At 36.3% G+C, this 18,345-nt stretch overlaps 1 protein-coding gene across 1 annotated transcript; it reads left to right on the forward strand.

Moving 5' to 3' along the window:
- Positions 1–70: 70 nt before the first annotated feature.
- Positions 71–17,788, forward strand: LOC136817242 (glutathione hydrolase 7-like). The gene is made up of 17 exons (XM_067073577.1): positions 71–357; positions 869–970; positions 2,139–2,368; positions 3,261–3,339; positions 4,977–5,044; positions 6,117–6,190; positions 6,809–6,888; positions 7,261–7,356; positions 7,859–7,943; positions 12,403–12,527; positions 13,186–13,268; positions 13,827–13,991; positions 14,265–14,355; positions 15,058–15,123; positions 15,683–15,761; positions 16,174–16,275; positions 17,512–17,788. The coding sequence occupies exons 1-17, from the start codon at positions 271–273 to the stop codon at positions 17,670–17,672; spliced, it is 1,773 nt and encodes a 590-aa protein (XP_066929678.1). The 5' UTR covers positions 71–270; the 3' UTR covers positions 17,673–17,788.
- Positions 17,789–18,345: the final 557 nt, after the last annotated feature.

The following is an 18,345-nucleotide window of genomic DNA, read 5'->3' on the forward strand; positions in this document are numbered from 1 at the left end:
AATACAAATTTTGAGTCAGCAATTTGATTCTTTTTTCCACTACTGATTTTTATACTTATTTTCCTCTTTTAGAAACTAACAACAAAACTGAACAAAATTAACTAAAAATAACAAAAAATAACGATTTAAACTAACACACACTCGATAACAACCGAACTTTGATGGTCATCATATACCATGATGATTTGAAAAATGACTAATCCAAGACCATCAATAACATTATAACGAGTCTTAAAAAACTGGTTAAAGAAGATTAGTCTAGTCTTTGCAATGAGTGGCAAGAAATATCAAAACTTTGGGGATGATGCGAATATTGAAGAGCAAGAGGAACAACATTCACATGAACAACCTTCTATTGTGAGTTTTGAATTTATTTGGAGGGTTCTCAACTTTATGATATACTGTAGTCCGTCTAGGTAAAGTCATGTATTCGCTTCCATTATATTTAGTTTTTCATATTCATTTACTCTCCAAGAACATTTTGTTTGAGATGGTCTTGGACTAATTTAAAATTCTAAAATCTAGGAGTAAGCTAATTGTTTGCCTGAAGATCTGTACCCAGATTGACACTGCAGATGTTGAGTCATTTGATCGCCTTCAACACCACAATACACGGGTTGCAAAATTATATCAGTTTAGTCAAAACATGTGATTACTCGAAAAAGTTGACGTGATTTTATTCCCATGTTACTTATGCTTTATGTACAACTTACAGCTGATAACTTTATTAGTGTCAATAAATTCGAACCAATCAGAAATAAATGTCATATAGCAAGCACATAACAATTTCGAGTAAAATCGTGATTTGTCTTTAAACTTATCATTATTTGCAACCTGTGTATTGAAATGAAATTCTTCTTCATTTTAGTCTGATGGACCAACACTGAATAGTATACCGCATGCGAAAGTCGTACCCGGCTTGTTATGCGGTATTTTCAAAAAGCCAAGATGGTGCCAGGATGGATTTAAGGTATAACTTTAAATACTGTATTAGAATAAACCTGCTATAATTTCTGAAAAAAGGAGAAAGAACTACCTCAGAAATACAACTAAGAACTAAGAACTACCTCAGAAATATTGAATTAGTCGGAATTTCAAGAATTTTTATACTCAAATCCTAGAATTCAAAATTCAAAAATATACTTTGATGTCATTGCGGTCATTTTGACTAATATTTCTATACCTTAACGGTGCTTTTTACGCCAGGTCTCGTTAGTGTGTTTTTTTCGTCACTGGCGTAATAAGGGCTATCATAAGGGATCAGAATTGAACTAGGGCCGCAAGCCCTGAATTGAGCTTTGAAGGGGCCGTCGCCAAATTAGGACCGGCGTAAAAATGGTCGATAATGTACCAATATCTAATTTCACTTTACGCTCTTCAAACGAAAAACTTCGAAACCTTCCGCATTCAATGTAATGATTCAACCAGCGACCTGTTGATGCCACGGGGAAAAATGATTAAATCACCAGTGTGTAAAAGTGCATTTCCCCTCATGGAATGTAAATAATTTTTCAGACCCATGTGAATATATACGTTCCAAGGTATGAAATATACTTTTAACATCCACCTGATCTACCCTCTTTTCCCTGCTTGCTTCCTATCCTATCACGTCAATTCGGTCAAATCGTCTCATTTTATCAAGCTATACCTGATCTGCTTCTCTGGTGATCTGATGACCCAAAGCGTCTGAGAAAACATACCTTCTTAGATATTTCTAAAACGAAGAACATGGCTTGAGTTGGGGGAATTGGAGACCGCGATGGCCGACCGTGATCTGGCGGATTGGCAGCCGCCCACGCGCTATTTTAAAGGAGCGGATCAATTTCCCATCGGAGATGATTGATAGTCAGCCTTTGATATGCCGTATCCCCAGTCGGATTCAACTATCCTTAAGGGTAAACCTAAAATTATTTCGGTTTGACCTGCAAATCCCCGAAAACGAGGACTGTGTTACCAGGCCTTCCAATGCAAAATCCTTGACACGGTCTTGTAAATTTCCGTAATCTTGAACTAATCATATTGTTGAAAATGTTCCCGACCTTCAGAGCTTTAGAGTGTCAGATGAAAATCTATGCATCTGGGTGCCAGATAATGTCATTCTGTGATGATGTTCAAGTTCTCAATCTTCTTCCTAATAGGTTTTAATAGTGATTGCAGTTGTATTTTCCACCATTATTGGTCTTACATTAATCATTGATATCAGTCTACGGAAAACCCATAAACCTTTGCAAGTTGTGACCGATCACCCAGAATGCACTTCTTTGGTGAGGGAGCTCATGGACACGACCGATTCGAATGCAGTTGATGGTGCGGTTGCTGGAATGTTTTGTTTGGCAATCACACGACCTGATTTAACAAGCTTAGCAAGGTACCCACTTTGTTAATTTTCCCCAAAATTAAAATGTTGATCATTTTTTATTTCTTTAAATTCTGGTATCAAACGAAGGTTTAAAAACACGTACGATACGTGTACTCTTCTTAATTCGACTTTTCTAACATTCCCATCTAGAGTTCGACATGACGTGCGTTAATTAGCCCAAGAAGCTGAGTGAAATTTTTATATCAAAGGAAAAAAAATAGAGATGACGAGTGTTCAAGATAGAGTGGGTTTTATTTTTGCCTGTGTTTGCTACCAGCCAACGTTCTTTATTCGCTTTGTCGAAATTTGGCGAGAATTGGCAAGTTGAAATACGTGTAGTGAAGTCTCATACTCGCAAACTCTAAAGAAATACCTAACCGTCAAGTCAAAAATAATGAAAACTGAATGTTAGAATTCCTTTAGGCGTACAAACTTTAACGAGGTCGAAAAATCGCGAAATTTACGACCTTTTACGACATTTACTTTCGCGAATTTGAGGAAAAAATGTTTTTCGCGAGCATAAACTTTCGCGAATCGTTAGATAAAAATGTCAATTTTCGAATGAAAATCGACTTAAATATGAAAAATATTCCTTAAATCCGATAAAGACGGTCGCTCTTCGACTTAAAAAAAGAAAAAAATATGCCGAAAATTTGATATTTATTACAATTTCGAGGTTTTTATAGATTTCCAATTTTTTTGAGAATTTTTCGTGAGCATAAACTTTCGCGAATTGCCCTGTTAAGAGTTTTCAAAGACATTTACTTTCGCGAAAAAGGCCAAAAATTCGCAATAAGTTTCTGCTTGCGGAAGTTTGTACGCCTAAAGTATTCTCCACAAACTGTGTTACAATCTTTACATTTCAGAAATGACTATTTATTTTAATACTGTTCTATTTTAGCGGTGGGTTTATGATTTATCATTCGGAAGATAAATCGAGTGGCCTCGATTTTCAAATGGAAGCCCCAGGAGATAAAACGGTTAGTCTTTTGTAGAACTTAGACACACCTCCTTTCGGTAGAAGGGTGAAAAGGGTGTAACTTTTGCCAATTTTTGGACCTACCGGGAGGTCCTTTAATTTGACCGTTGTCCGTTCGTCTGTTACAAGCTTTTCTCGGGATTGGGTCATTAGTTTCTTTTAATTTTTTGCACAATGATACAAAATGGCAATGCCTGAAAAGTGACGGAGCCGGATTTTTGAAAAAGATTTTGGGGGGGGCAAATTTGGGCCAAAAACTACCTAAAAATAAGGTTTTTTGGACTTTGTGCAAAATTGCTTCATTAGTTTTTCCTGATTTTTGGCAGAACGATAGAGTGCAAGGTACCCTAAAATGTGGCTGAAGTAATTTTTCTCGGAAAATTTTTTTTCGTCGTCAAATACGGATTTTCGCAAATTTGGGCCAAAAACTACCTAAAAATAAGGTTTTTTGGACTTGGTGCAAAATTGCTTCATTAGTTTTTCCAGATTTTTGGCAGAAAGATAGAGTGCAAGGTACCCTAAAATGTGGCTGAAGTAATCTTTCTCGGAAAATTTTTTTTCGTCGTAAAATACGGATTTTCGTTTTTTTGGGGAAATTCCCTTTTACCATTTTCCTGTTAGCAGCTTTTCTCGGGATTGGGTCATTAGTTTTTTTTAATTTTTTGCACAATGATACAAAATAGCAATGCCTAAAAAGTGACAGAGCCCGATTTAAAAAAAAAATTTGGGGGGGCAAATTTGGGCCAAAAACTACCTAAAAAAAAGGTTTTTTGGACTTCATTAGTTTTTCCTGATTTTTGGCAGAAAGATGGAGTGCAAGGTACCTTAAAATGTGGCTAAAGTAATTTTTCTTGGAAAATTTTTTTCGTCATAAAATTTTCAAAAAAAGACGACCAAGTTACACAATGATAAAAGAAAATAAATTAGACGTTTTTGCATTGTTCTAAAACTTATTGTGTTTGCTCAATACCAATAGTAAAATGTAGAACACCTACTTTTATCTGATTTTGATCAACAGGTAGGTCCATTCAGCATGTTGCTTGTTTAATTATTTTTCCTTGTTTGAAATATAGTTTCTACTCTTCGCGCCGGAATGTCAAAATTTAACTTTTTTCTAATACGGCTGCTCTTTTTCAACATTTCATTATGCTCTATTTCTACGCAACCCTCCGACGGTAAAGTTCTTACGAAGTCGAGACGGCTTCTTCGTCAGACCGTTTGCGTTCACCCATCCCTTTAGTTTGTTTTTGTAAAACGTTAATAGATATGATGACGCATTGGAAATTATATCAGGGTCAAACTTTACTGAATAAACGAACCGAAGTAATCACAAAATGCCTTCCGATGAGTAACTCTTAGAAAAATTCGAATGATTTTTCCGTCAGATAACTTGTAGACAAAAATCTTTGAAAATATTTTTAAAGAAACGTCTGTTTCACTGAGAATTGTCGTCCCAGACGGCATGAAACTAGCCTGTACCACCTCGCCGCCACAGGCTTTATTTTATATTTTGAAAAAAAACTTGCCGTTATCTTTTTAGTCACCGAAGAAGAGTCTGGTACAGGCTAGCATGAAACTAATATCTTGTTTTCTTCTGAGAATCCGTATCCATGGTAATATTATATTATTTTTATTCAGATTATTTCGCCAGTAGCGCTACCTGGTCTTGTTGAAGGCCTTCTTAAAACTCACCAACTGCACGGAAGGTACCTATCTATACCACAGATCTGTAAAGCCCGAAGAGCTAGATTTGCGGCCTTTATCGAAAAGTGAAGCAAGTTTTGATAGGATTTCCTACCAAAGAAATCACGTGACAACAAGCAATTTCACTGGTTTGAGAGATGCGAAATAGCGTTTGCCGCCTAATTTTTTTGATCTCGCGCTCTGAAAACAATTAAAATGCTAGATCCTATCCATCGGCACGAAATTTAAAAAGTCAAATTTTTGTTTCACTTTTTTTTGCTGGAGAAAGCTTAAAGTTGCCTATCTAGCCCTTCGGACTTTACAGATATCTGTGATCTATACAACCTCTTTGACATACGGAATTCTTTTCTAATTTCTTCTTGTAACAGGTACTTCCGGTCATTTATGTAAGGTTGAGAATGTAATGTTTTTCTGTGATTTACCCCCAGGACATCAAGTTCTTTAAATCCTAGGCAATGGGCTATTCCATTTTTATCCATACAGGGGGGGTATCTCCAGGGGGTAATCGGAGAAGAATTTCCAGTAGATCAAAGGTTATTCTAAAATTTCCAGGGGATAATAGACTAATTTTTGTTCGTCCACCCTTACTTTTAAGGTAGGCAAATAATTTTTCCAAGACTTCTTTTGCAAATTTTGCCATTTTCCAGGGGGTATTACCACATTTCAAAAAATCTTTTTCTGCCTTAAAAAGGTTCGTCCACCCCCCTGTATGGAAATTTAATGGAACAGCCCAATAGCGAGTTCCCTGCTGACAAGATATCCACCATAATGGGGTATGGACATTTTCTGGGGAAGGCTGATTGTATTGTTTTTGGCTGTCGTAAAAGACCCATAAGTAAGTCTACGACTGCAGTCGACAGCGGCAAGAACGCTGTTTACCTGAAGCTAGGGGGAGGCGCCACTCTTTCTCTCTAGATTGCTCCACTCACCATTGATCCTTTCCTTAACGGCTTTTTTGTTTTTGTGTACTTGATTCTATTTTCTTTCGGAATCAAAGTTAATAATGGTACTCTGGTTGGGTGATAAATCATCCTTAACTGAATTTCTTTGCTAGAATGATATTTTTCCTTACAGTACGAAGCTTGCACGTCTACTCGAAAGTTGTATAACATTGGCGAAAAACGGGTTTAAAGTTTACAAGAAAACAGGTATATCTATCAATTTATTCATCTTTTTGATTGGTCAAATAGGGCAAACCCTTAAGATCCGTAGCTTCATTCTTAGGACGCACACCACGTATTGTTATAATTATAATATATAATATAATTTGGTATGAATTGAACCCACAACCTTGCGCGCCGTAGACGAATGCTTTACCTTTGCACTACGGTTATCTGGTACCAGATGTGGAAATATGCTACGACACGCTTTGCTCTGTGAAGGTCGGGCCTATTTTAACATCTGGAAGGTTTGCATTACGGAATTTGTTTTGACCGCGTTTAAAAGTTTTGCAAGGAGCTTGCATCATGAAAGTTCCCTCCTTGCATCAGAAATTTGCTGTGGTATTGAAGCGCCGAGACTATAAAATACTAAACCTCTCCGATGGATGGTATATTGGTCCGCTCCTTTAGAGCTTAAGCGTGGGCGGCCACCAATACGCCATCGGAATATCAGATAAGGACTACGGTCGCATATACTCTCGGTCGTACTTCTCTTTAGTGTGTGACATCTTGAATCTTGAAAAATTATGAGCGCTATAGTTACACTTATTTGACAAAAATCTTATCACGAGAAAATTATCAAATTTCTTTTCTTTTCTTTCTAAGTGGAAGGTGAATTTGGCTTCTTTGAAAAGAACATGCAAATAATGTTATCTAAACACGGAAACGGGATAGTTCCTTTACAGGTTAGTGATTTCTTTGAGACTTTGGTACTGTTTTTGGACCTACCTAGAGCTGGATGTCCTATAAATTAACCCCTGTTCGTTTGTCCGTCCGTCCGGATCGTTCGTTCATTCGTTAGTAGCTTTTTTCAGGATTGGCCTGGCACAAAGATTCAAAATGGTAATGCCTAAAATGTGACCAAGCCCGATTTTCGAAAAAAATTTCTTTTGCCGGTCGCCAGATCCGGAAGCGAAAAATTCTTTTTTCAGTTTTTCGGAATTTTCTCTAGAGAAAACCTTTGAAGCTTTGAAGTAATATGGTGTTGAGATGCCCTCATTTTTCGTCGAGGGAGTTGCCTTCTCTTCAATTTCACCTTTACGTCTTTTTTCTTTCAGGAAGGTGATATTTTGAGACTTCCAGAAGTATCGAAACTACTTTACCAAATTTCGCGAGGGAATTTAAAACCCTACCAAGACGATATTATAGAAAAAGTAAGATATCTCACATTATTTTTCATTGATCTAACTAAAGACGTTTCGAGATAAATTTAGACACTGGTTGAGACTTTTCTCTATATCTTTCCAATTCGCAGCTAAGGCGCCATTTTTGTTGTAAAGCATTTTCCTAGTGTCGTAAGGAGGTTCATTTATCTCAGCTCGGGAAATTAAATAGGATAGCAGCGATGCAAAATCCCGCAATTCAGCGTTATCAAATTCTGTAACTTACGCAGCTTATCCGTTGTAATATTTGACAACAGGATTTTAAGCTCCTACCTAGGGATTTTTCGTAATCAATCTTGGCTGATAGTGATAGGCTACTTTGTTAAAAAAACACGAGATTTTGCTTTATTTTATTGCTTGAGGTTTAGCCGGCGTTCTTAATTTCAAATCGCAAACTTCAATTGGAAGCGTTGCATTGCGGAATATTGCTGCGTTGCAGAACCATGCAGTTTTCCGAGCTGCTCTGTAATCGTGAACTGTCGTTTCCTCAAAGGTGAAAGACTTGGGTTGGACTTCTGAAATGTTCAAGTCGTATCAATCTAAAGAGCTTGCTTTACTGAAGACTTCATTAAAAAATGGTAAGTTTTTCTGAGATGTGTGGATCTCTTTTCGATGCCACGAGGGAATCTATCTAACAAATCCTGCATTATTAAAAATAGACAAAAAGAACGACAAATTTCATACTTCGCCTTCCACAACCCCGACCGAAAGTGACTGTACAACTCCATACGAATTCATTCCTCTTTGTTTATCACGGGAATTTACTGCATGTGGTTTACAAGAACGACAAATTACGCATGCGTGTTATTAATGCAGGAACTGCAAGACAAACCTACTGTCACTGACAAACTTTGCTCGGTTTTTCATAATAATCATTTTGTTACAGATCCTTCAACTTTGGAAATAATCTAGAAACAATATAGCAAGCTTCAAATCTCTTTTGTAAGACGAATGTCCTAGAAACAAAATAGAAAACTATCACCCTCAAGGCAGTCCTTGAAACTAGTCTGAGATCTGTCTGAGAACTCACAGAATTACATCGAAAATTCATGATATGCGTCATTGCAATGTCTTCTGACATTAAATCACAGGGGGGGTCAACATTTATAATACCAACCCATAGTCCAAAAACCCGACTTTTGACCTTTTGAGCTAAGTTAACACCACCACCCCAAAATTGGTATCGATACCAACTTGAAAATCATAATTTTCAGAAAAAGGGGGGACCCACCCCCTTAACTTGGTATCGATACCAACATGACTTTTTGAATTTGACAAAATATCATGGGACCCACCCCCTAACTTAGGTCAAATTGGTATTGGTATAGATCTCGAGATAATTCATTTTTAAGGTGAATAAATATGCTGAAAAACTGCTGACTCAGCAAAAAAAATCGATAATTTTCAATATTTAAACCAAAATATCTCGAGATCTAGACATCGAAAGTTAACAAACCATACCATTTTTGGATACTACTAATTCAGGGCTATGCAGTTGTTGGAATGATTTTTTCTGAAAATGCTCCTAGGAAAATGCTGACGTCATCGGAAAACGCCAAAAACGTCGATTTTTCGCCTTAAAAGTGCCATTTCTCGGCACCAGGTGGTCGAAACTTAACAAATAACCCCATTTTCTTTATCTACTTTTCACGCTGAATCTGTTGGTATTCTCAGATATTTGATTTTCAGACTTCGAAAAAACCGTTAGTAAAGGGGGGAGGGACCCTTGATAAGTTCTATCGGTTAACTAAAAATCGATTCACTCGAAAACTGCAGGAGATTCGAAGGGCAAATTTTTTTTGTCAATTCTACACCCTATTAGGAGCATAATATCAAAAATTTGCCCTGATCTAAGGGGTGCCCTACGAAGTGACACAATCCACTGCCTCGGCCGCTGGTCTAAATGAGTATAACGTTAGAGAACTGGAAGATCAGATGAAAATATGAAGAGGGGATTATGGTCTTTTGAAAAAAATACATCTGATGTTCATCATTTCAAAATTTTATTGTCTCTTATTTTAAAAAATCTACTTAGCTTTCTGCCTCCAACTAATAAACACAGAAACACTTAACAGAAGTTCGATTTGAATACTTTCGAATGTTTTAAAATTTTGAATATTTTTTTCGATAATTCGAATGTCTTTACATAGCGTCAGCCCCCCCCTGCTGGTTGGGGGGGGGGTTACACCCTAAATTTTTCCCAAAAAAGGAGGGGGCTGGAAATACACCACTTTTTTGGGGGGACCTATGTACTTGGGGGGAGCTAAAATCTCATCACTTAACGTGGGGGTTAAAATAATTCAGCTTAATAGTTGGCTTCAATTACTCAAATTGAAGCTCATGAATATGAAAATTTTTCGCCTCCGGTGCAATATTTTTATAGAAAGTGTGCAAAATATTTTTTCTTAAACTTACAACTCAACGCAATTTACATGCGTATTTACATTGGAAAATTTTTTTTTTACTGCATCAATTTTTAAAGTGTCTAGGGTCAAAAGTTCTGGGGGCTAACAAAAATTTCATAAGTCTTTGGGGGGACTTAAAACTCAGGGGGGACCTAATTTTTGCCTGGGACCTAAACCCATGCTGACGCTATGCTTTAGCACATTCGAAATTCGAATTTTCACAAAAACAAAAACAAAAAGAAAAATAAGATTTGTTTACTCTGGTTTGTTTGATACTAGGCTACGTCATATCTTCCTTCGTTTCGAGCGTAAAACTCCTACTCTTCGGGATATATGAGCACTGCTCTTGTTTTGAATATTGAAATTCTCCGGATAAATCGCATGCGCACTGAGGTTTTAATGAAACAATAGAGAGTTTCGAAACCTAAGCCAATCAGCTGTGTTTTAAACATTCTTTTATTTGAAATCTCTATTGATAAACATCTTTTGTGAAAATGTTCTATTATTTTTAATCCTATTAACAAGCAATTCCCGGTGGGGGTCACTAGTGGCCGCCTATAGCAGTGCCTATAGACTAAGAGTAAGGCCTAAAAGCCTGGAGCTGTCTATTGTGTAGACTAGTTTGATACTTACACTACATACTGCTTGATCAAGTTTGCTTTGGTGTTAGAGTTTTACCTTTATACAAAAACGACCAAGATAATAAAGAAATATAGACTGTTTAATTTTTTCGGGGTATTTTCTATCTATAAGGACAAAAATTAGGGAAGTTTTGCTGTCATTTTGATATTAGGGTGGGGCGTCAAATGTCAAAGTCAGAAAATTCAAGATGTAGTGTTTTTTTATGAAAATTTAACCTATTGTGAGGCATTCTGCGCAATTTTTAAGGTCAGAAGTCCAAAATTGGCCGAACCCCCCTGGGGGTACTGATTCGCACTACAGGCAAGAATTGGAAAAAATGGCATTTTCTGGCCTTTTCAGGCCTGTAAATATGTCAAAACTATTGCAAATCTTATTTCTTTCATTTGCTGTACTAAACTTTATGAAGAAACAACAAAATAATCATATTGGGTTGAAAATTGTGCCCATTGGAGCCCTAAACGAGCCGTTTTAAGCCAATTTTGGGTAGCAAAATGCTTTTTAAGGCCAATTTTGCAAGTTCATAAACTTTAAACTGATTAAATCACATGTCTGAAATTTTCAGAGATGGAAGTCTTCAATAAAGTCTTTAAGCAAAATGAATTTTAAGTTTTTCACTTTTTTCAAAAATTCATAATGGCGTCTTCAAAAATTGCTTTTTAGCAAAAAAAATCATATTTATCAAAAAATAGCATTTTTTAAGGCAAGCTTCTACAAACTGAGTTTAAATGCTGACTGAAATTTTTTATGCAGTGATAGTATTCTGGAGATACTCCAGGGAAATAAAAATCTTTTGGGTCTGGGATGCGTCTATGTCCGCCATTATGGAAATAAAATCCCTGCTGAAAGCCATTTTTCAGGCAAAAACCCAAATTTGAACTGAAAAAATTTCTAAACTGACAATAGACATGGGCCCGAATTTTCTTGCAGTGATAGTATTCTGGAAATACTGCAGGAAAATCAAAATCATTTGGGTTTGGCTTTGGGATTTGGGTATATCCACCATATTGCATTTTAGCAGGAATTTCAATTCCAAAATTTCAGTCAGTATTTAAACTCAGTTTGTAGAAGCTTGCCTTAAAAAATGCTATTTTTTGATAAATATGACTTTTTTTGCTAAAAAGCGACTTTTGAAGACGCCATTATGAATTTTTGAAAAAAGTGAAAAACTTAAAATTCATTTTGCTTAAAGACTTTATTGAAGACTTCCATCTCTGAAAATTTCAGACATGTGATTTAATCAGTTTAAAGTTTATGAACTTGCAAAATTGGCCTTAAAAAGCATTTTGCTACCCAAAATTGGCTTAAAACGGCTTGTTTAGGGCTCCAATGGGCACAATTTTCAACCCAATATGATTATTTTGTTGTTTCTTCATAAAGTTTAGTACAGCAAATGAAGAAAATAAGATTTGCAATAGTTTTGACATATTTACAGGCCTGAAAAGGCCAGAAAATGCCATTTTTTCCAAATTTTGCCTGTAGTGCGAATCAGTACCCCCAGGGGGGTTCGGCCAATTTTGGACTTCTGACCTTAAAAATTGCGCAGAATGCCTCACAATATGTTAAATTTTCATAAAAAAACACTACATCTTGAATTTTTTGACTTTGCCCCAAAAATGACTATTGACGCCCTACCCTATTGATATGGATACCAACTTTCTGAATCATATTATTTAAAAAAATTGGTACCCACTCCCTATTTTGGTATCAATACCAACCGAGGATAACTCTTTTTTTCTAAAAAAAGGGGGACCCACCCCCATCAATACCAACTTGACTTTTCAGACTTTTAAAGGAAAAAAAGACACCACCACCCGGCTATGGGTCTGGTATCTGGATGTTGACCCCCCCCTGCACGGACCCATTAGCTGATTGGTTGTAAGCGACGTAAAATCATTCAATACGTTACTTTCAACCAATCAACTGTTGGGTCCGTGGAAGACATTGCAATGGTGCATATCATTAATAATGAACGTTTTTTTCCCATGGTTAGGTGTTACTCTACTTACGTTACCCCCACCTTCAAGTGGGATTGTCAGTCTCTTGGCAACCAAGTACCTTGACTACCTTTTACCCGAGACTAGCACACCACTGGATAAGTATTTCACCATAGCTGAGGTAAGGTCCTTGCTTGTTGAGTTTAAGTTAAATCTTTAACCTTTCCCAAGTAAGAAAAGGTAATGCCTTAAGACTTGCGCAACTTTTAGAATGGCGTGTTGAATCTATATTCCTTTCTTTGTTTTTAAGCGCCAATTTTTTTTTCCGAAATCTGGCGCTACATTTTACTTGAAATTGCGCGTTTGTGTGAAAACTATTTGGGCCACGCGTTTTGAGTGGGAATGTGGCAACATTTTCAATTCGAATTGCTTCAGGTTGCTTGTAAAAAAAATTGCTTTTTAAGCCTGATTAATAGTTAGGCCGGGAAAAACCGAAATCTGTTATATCTAAACTCCATTTTTTTGCTAACTGTTGCCATTATCATCTCTTCGTTCCGGAGTGATGACTGTGCAAAGCAGGGACCCAGAGGAAACAGCTTTATCAGTTCGCTGTGATTGAAGGTGTTGAAATACAGTTGGCGCTCTCTAATACGACGTTCTACTTTTCGATACGTTACATTATTCGATAGTCATAAAAGCCACCGTCAACAAGAAACTCATAAACGACGCTCTACTATTCGATACTCTCCCTTATTCGATAAGAATCCAATTCCCTTTGGAAATCGAATAAGAGAGTGTCAACTGTAATTTATTTGAGATACTTACTATTCTTTCTCTAGACATTGAAATCAACATTTGAAAACCAAAGCCGATTATTAGACGAACCTTCCAACCTCCACGAGAAGATTGCAGAACTGTTACAGTACGGTCATGATTTTTTAACTGGAAAACTTCAGAAAGAGTACATTAGAAACATGCTAAAGTCCAGGGGAGAATTCTGACGAAAATCCATAGGGGAGTTTGACCTTCTAAAACTGACCTTAGTATGGTAAGGGGAAGGGCAGTTTTCTTCCTAGGATAAAGCCAATTCAAATTTTGATTGCATCTTGATCAAAAACCGTCAAAAACTGATAACGTGCGAGTATTTTCTAGAAAAACACAACATTGCTTGGCTTAAAAACAATACTTACCGCTAACAATTCAGTCCACTCGACAATCACTTTCAATGGAACTGATTGGTTGATATGGTTCAATTACATCATAATTATGAGATTTGAACCAATCGGATTGATTTGATTGTTGAGTGTTTTGTTTTGTCAGTGTTCAGAGTATTTCTGTCTCACAGAAGTTTAAGAAAGCGAATTTCGTCTCAAGTTATATAACAACCAGCCGAGTTTGAAGAGTCTGGCCAAGGTTGGAGTGTTATCAAACCCCATTTCCGCCTGACAGGAGAATCTCTGCTTTGACCACTGTTTTATAGAAAAGATGACATAGATGGAGTAGTGAAGAGCATCAAATCCACTGTTGACAATAAAATACCACGTCAAACTGCAACAGGGAAAACGCCGGCCCATCCCAAATTGGATGTGAAAAGCGCAAATGTGTTGGTGATTGATCATAATAATCAAGTGGCTGCCATTTCTAGGTAAAGAAATTTTACTGATATCTTTTTTTTTGGCAAATTCTTGAAGTTACCCGTTGAATTGACATGTATGTGGAGCAAGATTGGTCAGAAAAAAAACATTTTTGCTTATTAGCATAATATAACAATAGATAGACACTGTCCTGATATGAAACGTAAATGTAAAAATAAAACCTTTAATACGACACTTAACTTTTACATTGTGACTGTTTTTTCTGTATCTGCTTTCCAAGCAGCACTTTTCTGATTTTCTCCTTTTCCATACAATTTTTTTAGTTCACTTGGTCATTCATTTGGTAATAAACAAATGACAAAATCAGGGGTGGTTTTGAACAATGGAATGAAGTTATTTCCTTCATCTTGGAAGGTTTGTTAGAAAATAAATATACTCCTTAAATTAGCTTATACCAAAATGTCAGATTTATTAAAGGCTGTAAACATTGGTAAAATTCAACTTTTAGACCCTGGAAAATTAATTTTCGGGACATACAACTTCACTTTCTAGAAATTTTTCTAAAAGGCTTAAAGAATTTTTTCGGCTGCAGTTTTCTGAAACTGGGATATAGCAATAACCTTTGCGCCTTATGACTTCTGTTAGCCATGAAATTATAGCTCCAATCATAGATGGTGTTATTATAGGCCGTTTATGTTACTGTCGGCTGCCGTACAATCGTTTCAGTAGTGTAGACCGGAGGGGCGCAAAATTTGTGTAGGAGAGCAGATTTTTATGACACAGTACCCTATTCATAATATAAAAAGAAAATAACTGAAACTGTGTCATAAAAATCTGCTCTCCTCCACATATTTTGCGCCCCCCCCCCTTGTCTACGCTACTGCATTTTGTTTATTTTTACAGCTGTCATCTTTTTTTCTTTGTGGGTGGCTGAAGCCTAGTCTATATTAAATAAAAATCGAATTTATTAAGATGTGAAGGGGTCTTTATGGAAAAATCTTTCACCTACAAATAGACCATAAGATAGTAGACGAAAGTAACATCACACAGAATAGGCCAATTTTGTTTGTTATTCCCCACTGTTACCCACATGAACCTCTCGTCTATTCCTTTTAGATCTCAGAAAGCAATCGAAGACCCCCGTCGTCCGCTGCGCTCTGCATTGCAGTCAAGAAAGGCCAGGTTTGATATTTTGTAAAAAATCCTTTGGTAATTTAAATGATTTGACAAGCTTTAGTTTTACGTAAGGTATCATTTTGAAAGACTGAGAATTTATTGCATTCCTCACGTAATGTTTTCTACAGAAATACCCAGTGGCAAATTTAAGCTACTGGCAGAGTTGTTTCTGTAAAAAAACATTACGTCATGATATCATGAATTTGCACAGCTCGTCTGGATGGTAATTCATGATATTCATGACGTAATGTTTTCTACGGAAATACCCCGGTTTTTGCCAGTAGTGGCAAATTTTATACAACTTTTGTCTAAAGATTTGTTTGTGATTGATGCTGCAGAGTGCTCAATGAAATCGAGCCAATTTAAATTTTAAAAGTTATCTTTCATCATAAACAACATGTCTAATTGATATTTGCCATTACTGGCTAAAACCCGGGTATTTCCGTAGAAAACATTATGTCATGAATATCAGAATTTTTGATCGATATATTGAAATAGATTGAGAATAAAAATCTCTCCTTTTGTTTATTTTAATTGCTGATTTGTTAATTTCTATCTTTCAAAGGACTCAGAAGAAAGTGAAGATTGGCGTGCAGTTTTTGGGTCTAATGGTGGTTTAAAGGGGCTTGCTGCTCTAACACAAGGTAAATTTTCTGTATTACCAGTGAGCAAACACATTTTTGAATAAGAGATACGAAGATGCAAAATAATATTCATCAACACTGACAGCAAGAAATCGTAAAATCCTTGTCACCTCATGGTTTTTTGACACTTTTAAATACCGTCATTTTCTTTCTTCAAACAACGAAACATCGACGAGAAAAAGGGCGAAATACCGTCAAGCCATCAAACCCGTACGCCTCCCCCCCCTTACGATATCTTTTTATATGAAATGTAAGTGAAATCGAAGTCTGAATCTTCGGATTACCTTACTAAACCAGAAAGTAAACTCGGATCAGTATCAGTCACTTTCTCTGAAAGGCTTGTCGCCCATTGGCCCTGTAATGTCAATCTGATCCGTAAACTCTATTTCATTCATTCAAATATTTTTTACAGTGATGACTGATGTATTTGTATCTGGTATGGATGTCAGCAAATCCACTTTGGACAAAGCTCGTTTGTTTTACGATATCATTTCTGGTGATCTCTACTATGAAGGTTTCTCTTCTTTCTCCTAGTTTGAGTAGAGAAAAGGAGTTAAGTTAATTTCATACTCAAAGTCTCATGGCATAGAGGATGGAAATCTTCAGTAACGTCTTTTGTCTTTTTCCATTACACTCACGATAGACCCTGGGTATTATCTTGCTCGCGGCTGATAACCAGATAGTCTTAGCGATGCAGTTGATTCTCGCTAATTCAAACTCGAACGGGGATTCCTTTTTGTTCGAATTACAGAGAGATTCGAATTATAGAAAGAATTTTAAGAGCGAGGCTCTTTCTGTATCTTATGCCCAGCTGGCACACAACGTTGTTTCAACGTTCATCTAACGTTATATGGACGTTGTGAACGTTAAATAAACGTTGAAACAACGTTGTGTGCCAGCTGGGTGTTCAAAAGGTGTTTTGCCAACACGTAAATATGTGCGCATTGACCTTATTTTGAGAGCAAACTACTCAATTAAGGACTAATGTGAGATTCGAACTCACGACTTTCGTATTACTTGTGTAGCTGCTCTACCGACTAAGCTATCTACGTCCACATTGGAAACATGGAATAGCGTCAGGTTTTATTAGCGAGTTTATGTTTTTGCTTCTAAAGTGAGGACGGTAAATTGACTCAAGCAGTTTGGAAAAAGCTGCAGTTCTGACCCGCTAAATCGAGATCGGTATGATTGCTGATTTACCGTCGTCCTCAGTGAGTCAGGATCTAGCTAAATTAGAACCTTACCGTCTCCGTCGCTGAAAATCACACAAACTCGGTATTAGTCTTAGTCCTGCACTAATTAAAAATTGTAGCGAATTTATTTTAACGTTTTTAATCGTCCTGCTAAGGTAAATCCAATCGTATCATCGGGTAATCGTATCAGGTCTGTTCCAAAGAATTGCTTTGAAATTCCCCCTCAAAAGTAATATCTCGTTGGAAAGATAATTTTCATCTTGATTGATGTAAACTTTGAAGAATCTTCTAAACATTTGAAAATGTAAATGTAAAATGAAGATGAAAAAATAAAGATGAAAAAAAGTGAAGATTTTTTCCACTTGATCAAAACCTTTTTATTGTTTACTTTAAACCTCGCTGATTTCAAATGTACCCCAGATTTTTTTATAATGTTTGTTTGGATCAAAGGTTATACCCCTCGACTATTTTTTTATTAATTTATCGCCAATGCAGACCTTTTAAGATATAGCCGTTTCAAATAATTTCGTTAAGAAATCTATTCTCGTGTTTTTCAGGTAGTAAGGGTTCCAGTGGAAAAATTCAAAAACAAGCATCAGAGCTGAGTAAATATTTTGGACCTGCAGTGAAAGAAATGAGCGAACCACTAGGCTATGTTTCAATGGCTTCTAAAGGCGAGAGAAAAGGAAAATCACTTGTGGACCCTCGTTCCAATTGATGAGTGTTTATCATAAACCTATATTGGTTTAATGGGACAAGTTGGAGTTTTTACATTCTTTTAACGCGTCATCTCTATTACTTTAAATGATCAATAAATGAAATGTCTTATAAAAACTCCAGTTCATTCCATTTTAAATATTTTTTAAGTACAAATTTAAAAGGTATGAGATTATTGTGAAATTCCAATAAGGCGAAAATAAAAAAATGTAGTGTTTCCGGGATGCGGGTGAAGGAAAAAAAGCTCTCATGCGGCCGGCCGGAAATAATTTTTTTTTTGCTATTTTGGATAACTTAAGATCATTGAAATAGAACTTTAAAGATATCTTTTATGTACAAACGGTATCAAGTAAGCCCTGAATACTAATGTATCAACTACTAACGAAGTCTGCGGCCGGGTCAGAAAATTATTTTTTTCACTACGTTTTTTTATTTTCGCCTAATCACAATACACTTTAGTTGTTTACTGAGCTTTTCCAGAAAAACATTATGTACCTCCAATGTTTAGCTTTTTTGTGCTCTGTTAAAAGTTTTCAAAGACATTAATTTTCGCGAAGATGGGCGAAAATCAGGAAAGTTTTTATTTGCGAAAAATAAATATTTTACAATTACCTCTCTGGAGTTCCAAACTGTTACAATACTCTAAACATAATCCTGACAGAAATTTGATTTTG

The sequence above is a fragment of the Clytia hemisphaerica genome, unplaced genomic scaffold (assembly GCF_902728285.1).
Source record: "Clytia hemisphaerica strain Z4C2 unplaced genomic scaffold, Clytia hemisphaerica genome assembly, whole genome shotgun sequence".
In the NCBI taxonomy this organism is placed as follows: Eukaryota; Metazoa; Cnidaria; class Hydrozoa; order Leptothecata; family Clytiidae; genus Clytia; species Clytia hemisphaerica.

What these genes read in the sequence shown, in the direction of transcription:
- LOC136817242 (XM_067073577.1), top strand. Translation starts at nt 271, where the DNA reads ATGAGTGGCAAGAAATATCAAAACTTTGGGGATGATGCGAATATTGAA. An exon ending in CACATGAACAACCTTCTATT is followed by an intron (nt 358 to 868) that starts GTGAGTTTTGAA and finishes TCTTCATTTTAG; the next exon opens with TCTGATGGACCAACACTGAA. An exon ending in TTGCAGTCAAGAAAGGCCAG is followed by an intron (nt 15,124 to 15,682) that starts GTTTGATATTTT and finishes TATCTTTCAAAG; the next exon opens with GACTCAGAAGAAAGTGAAGA.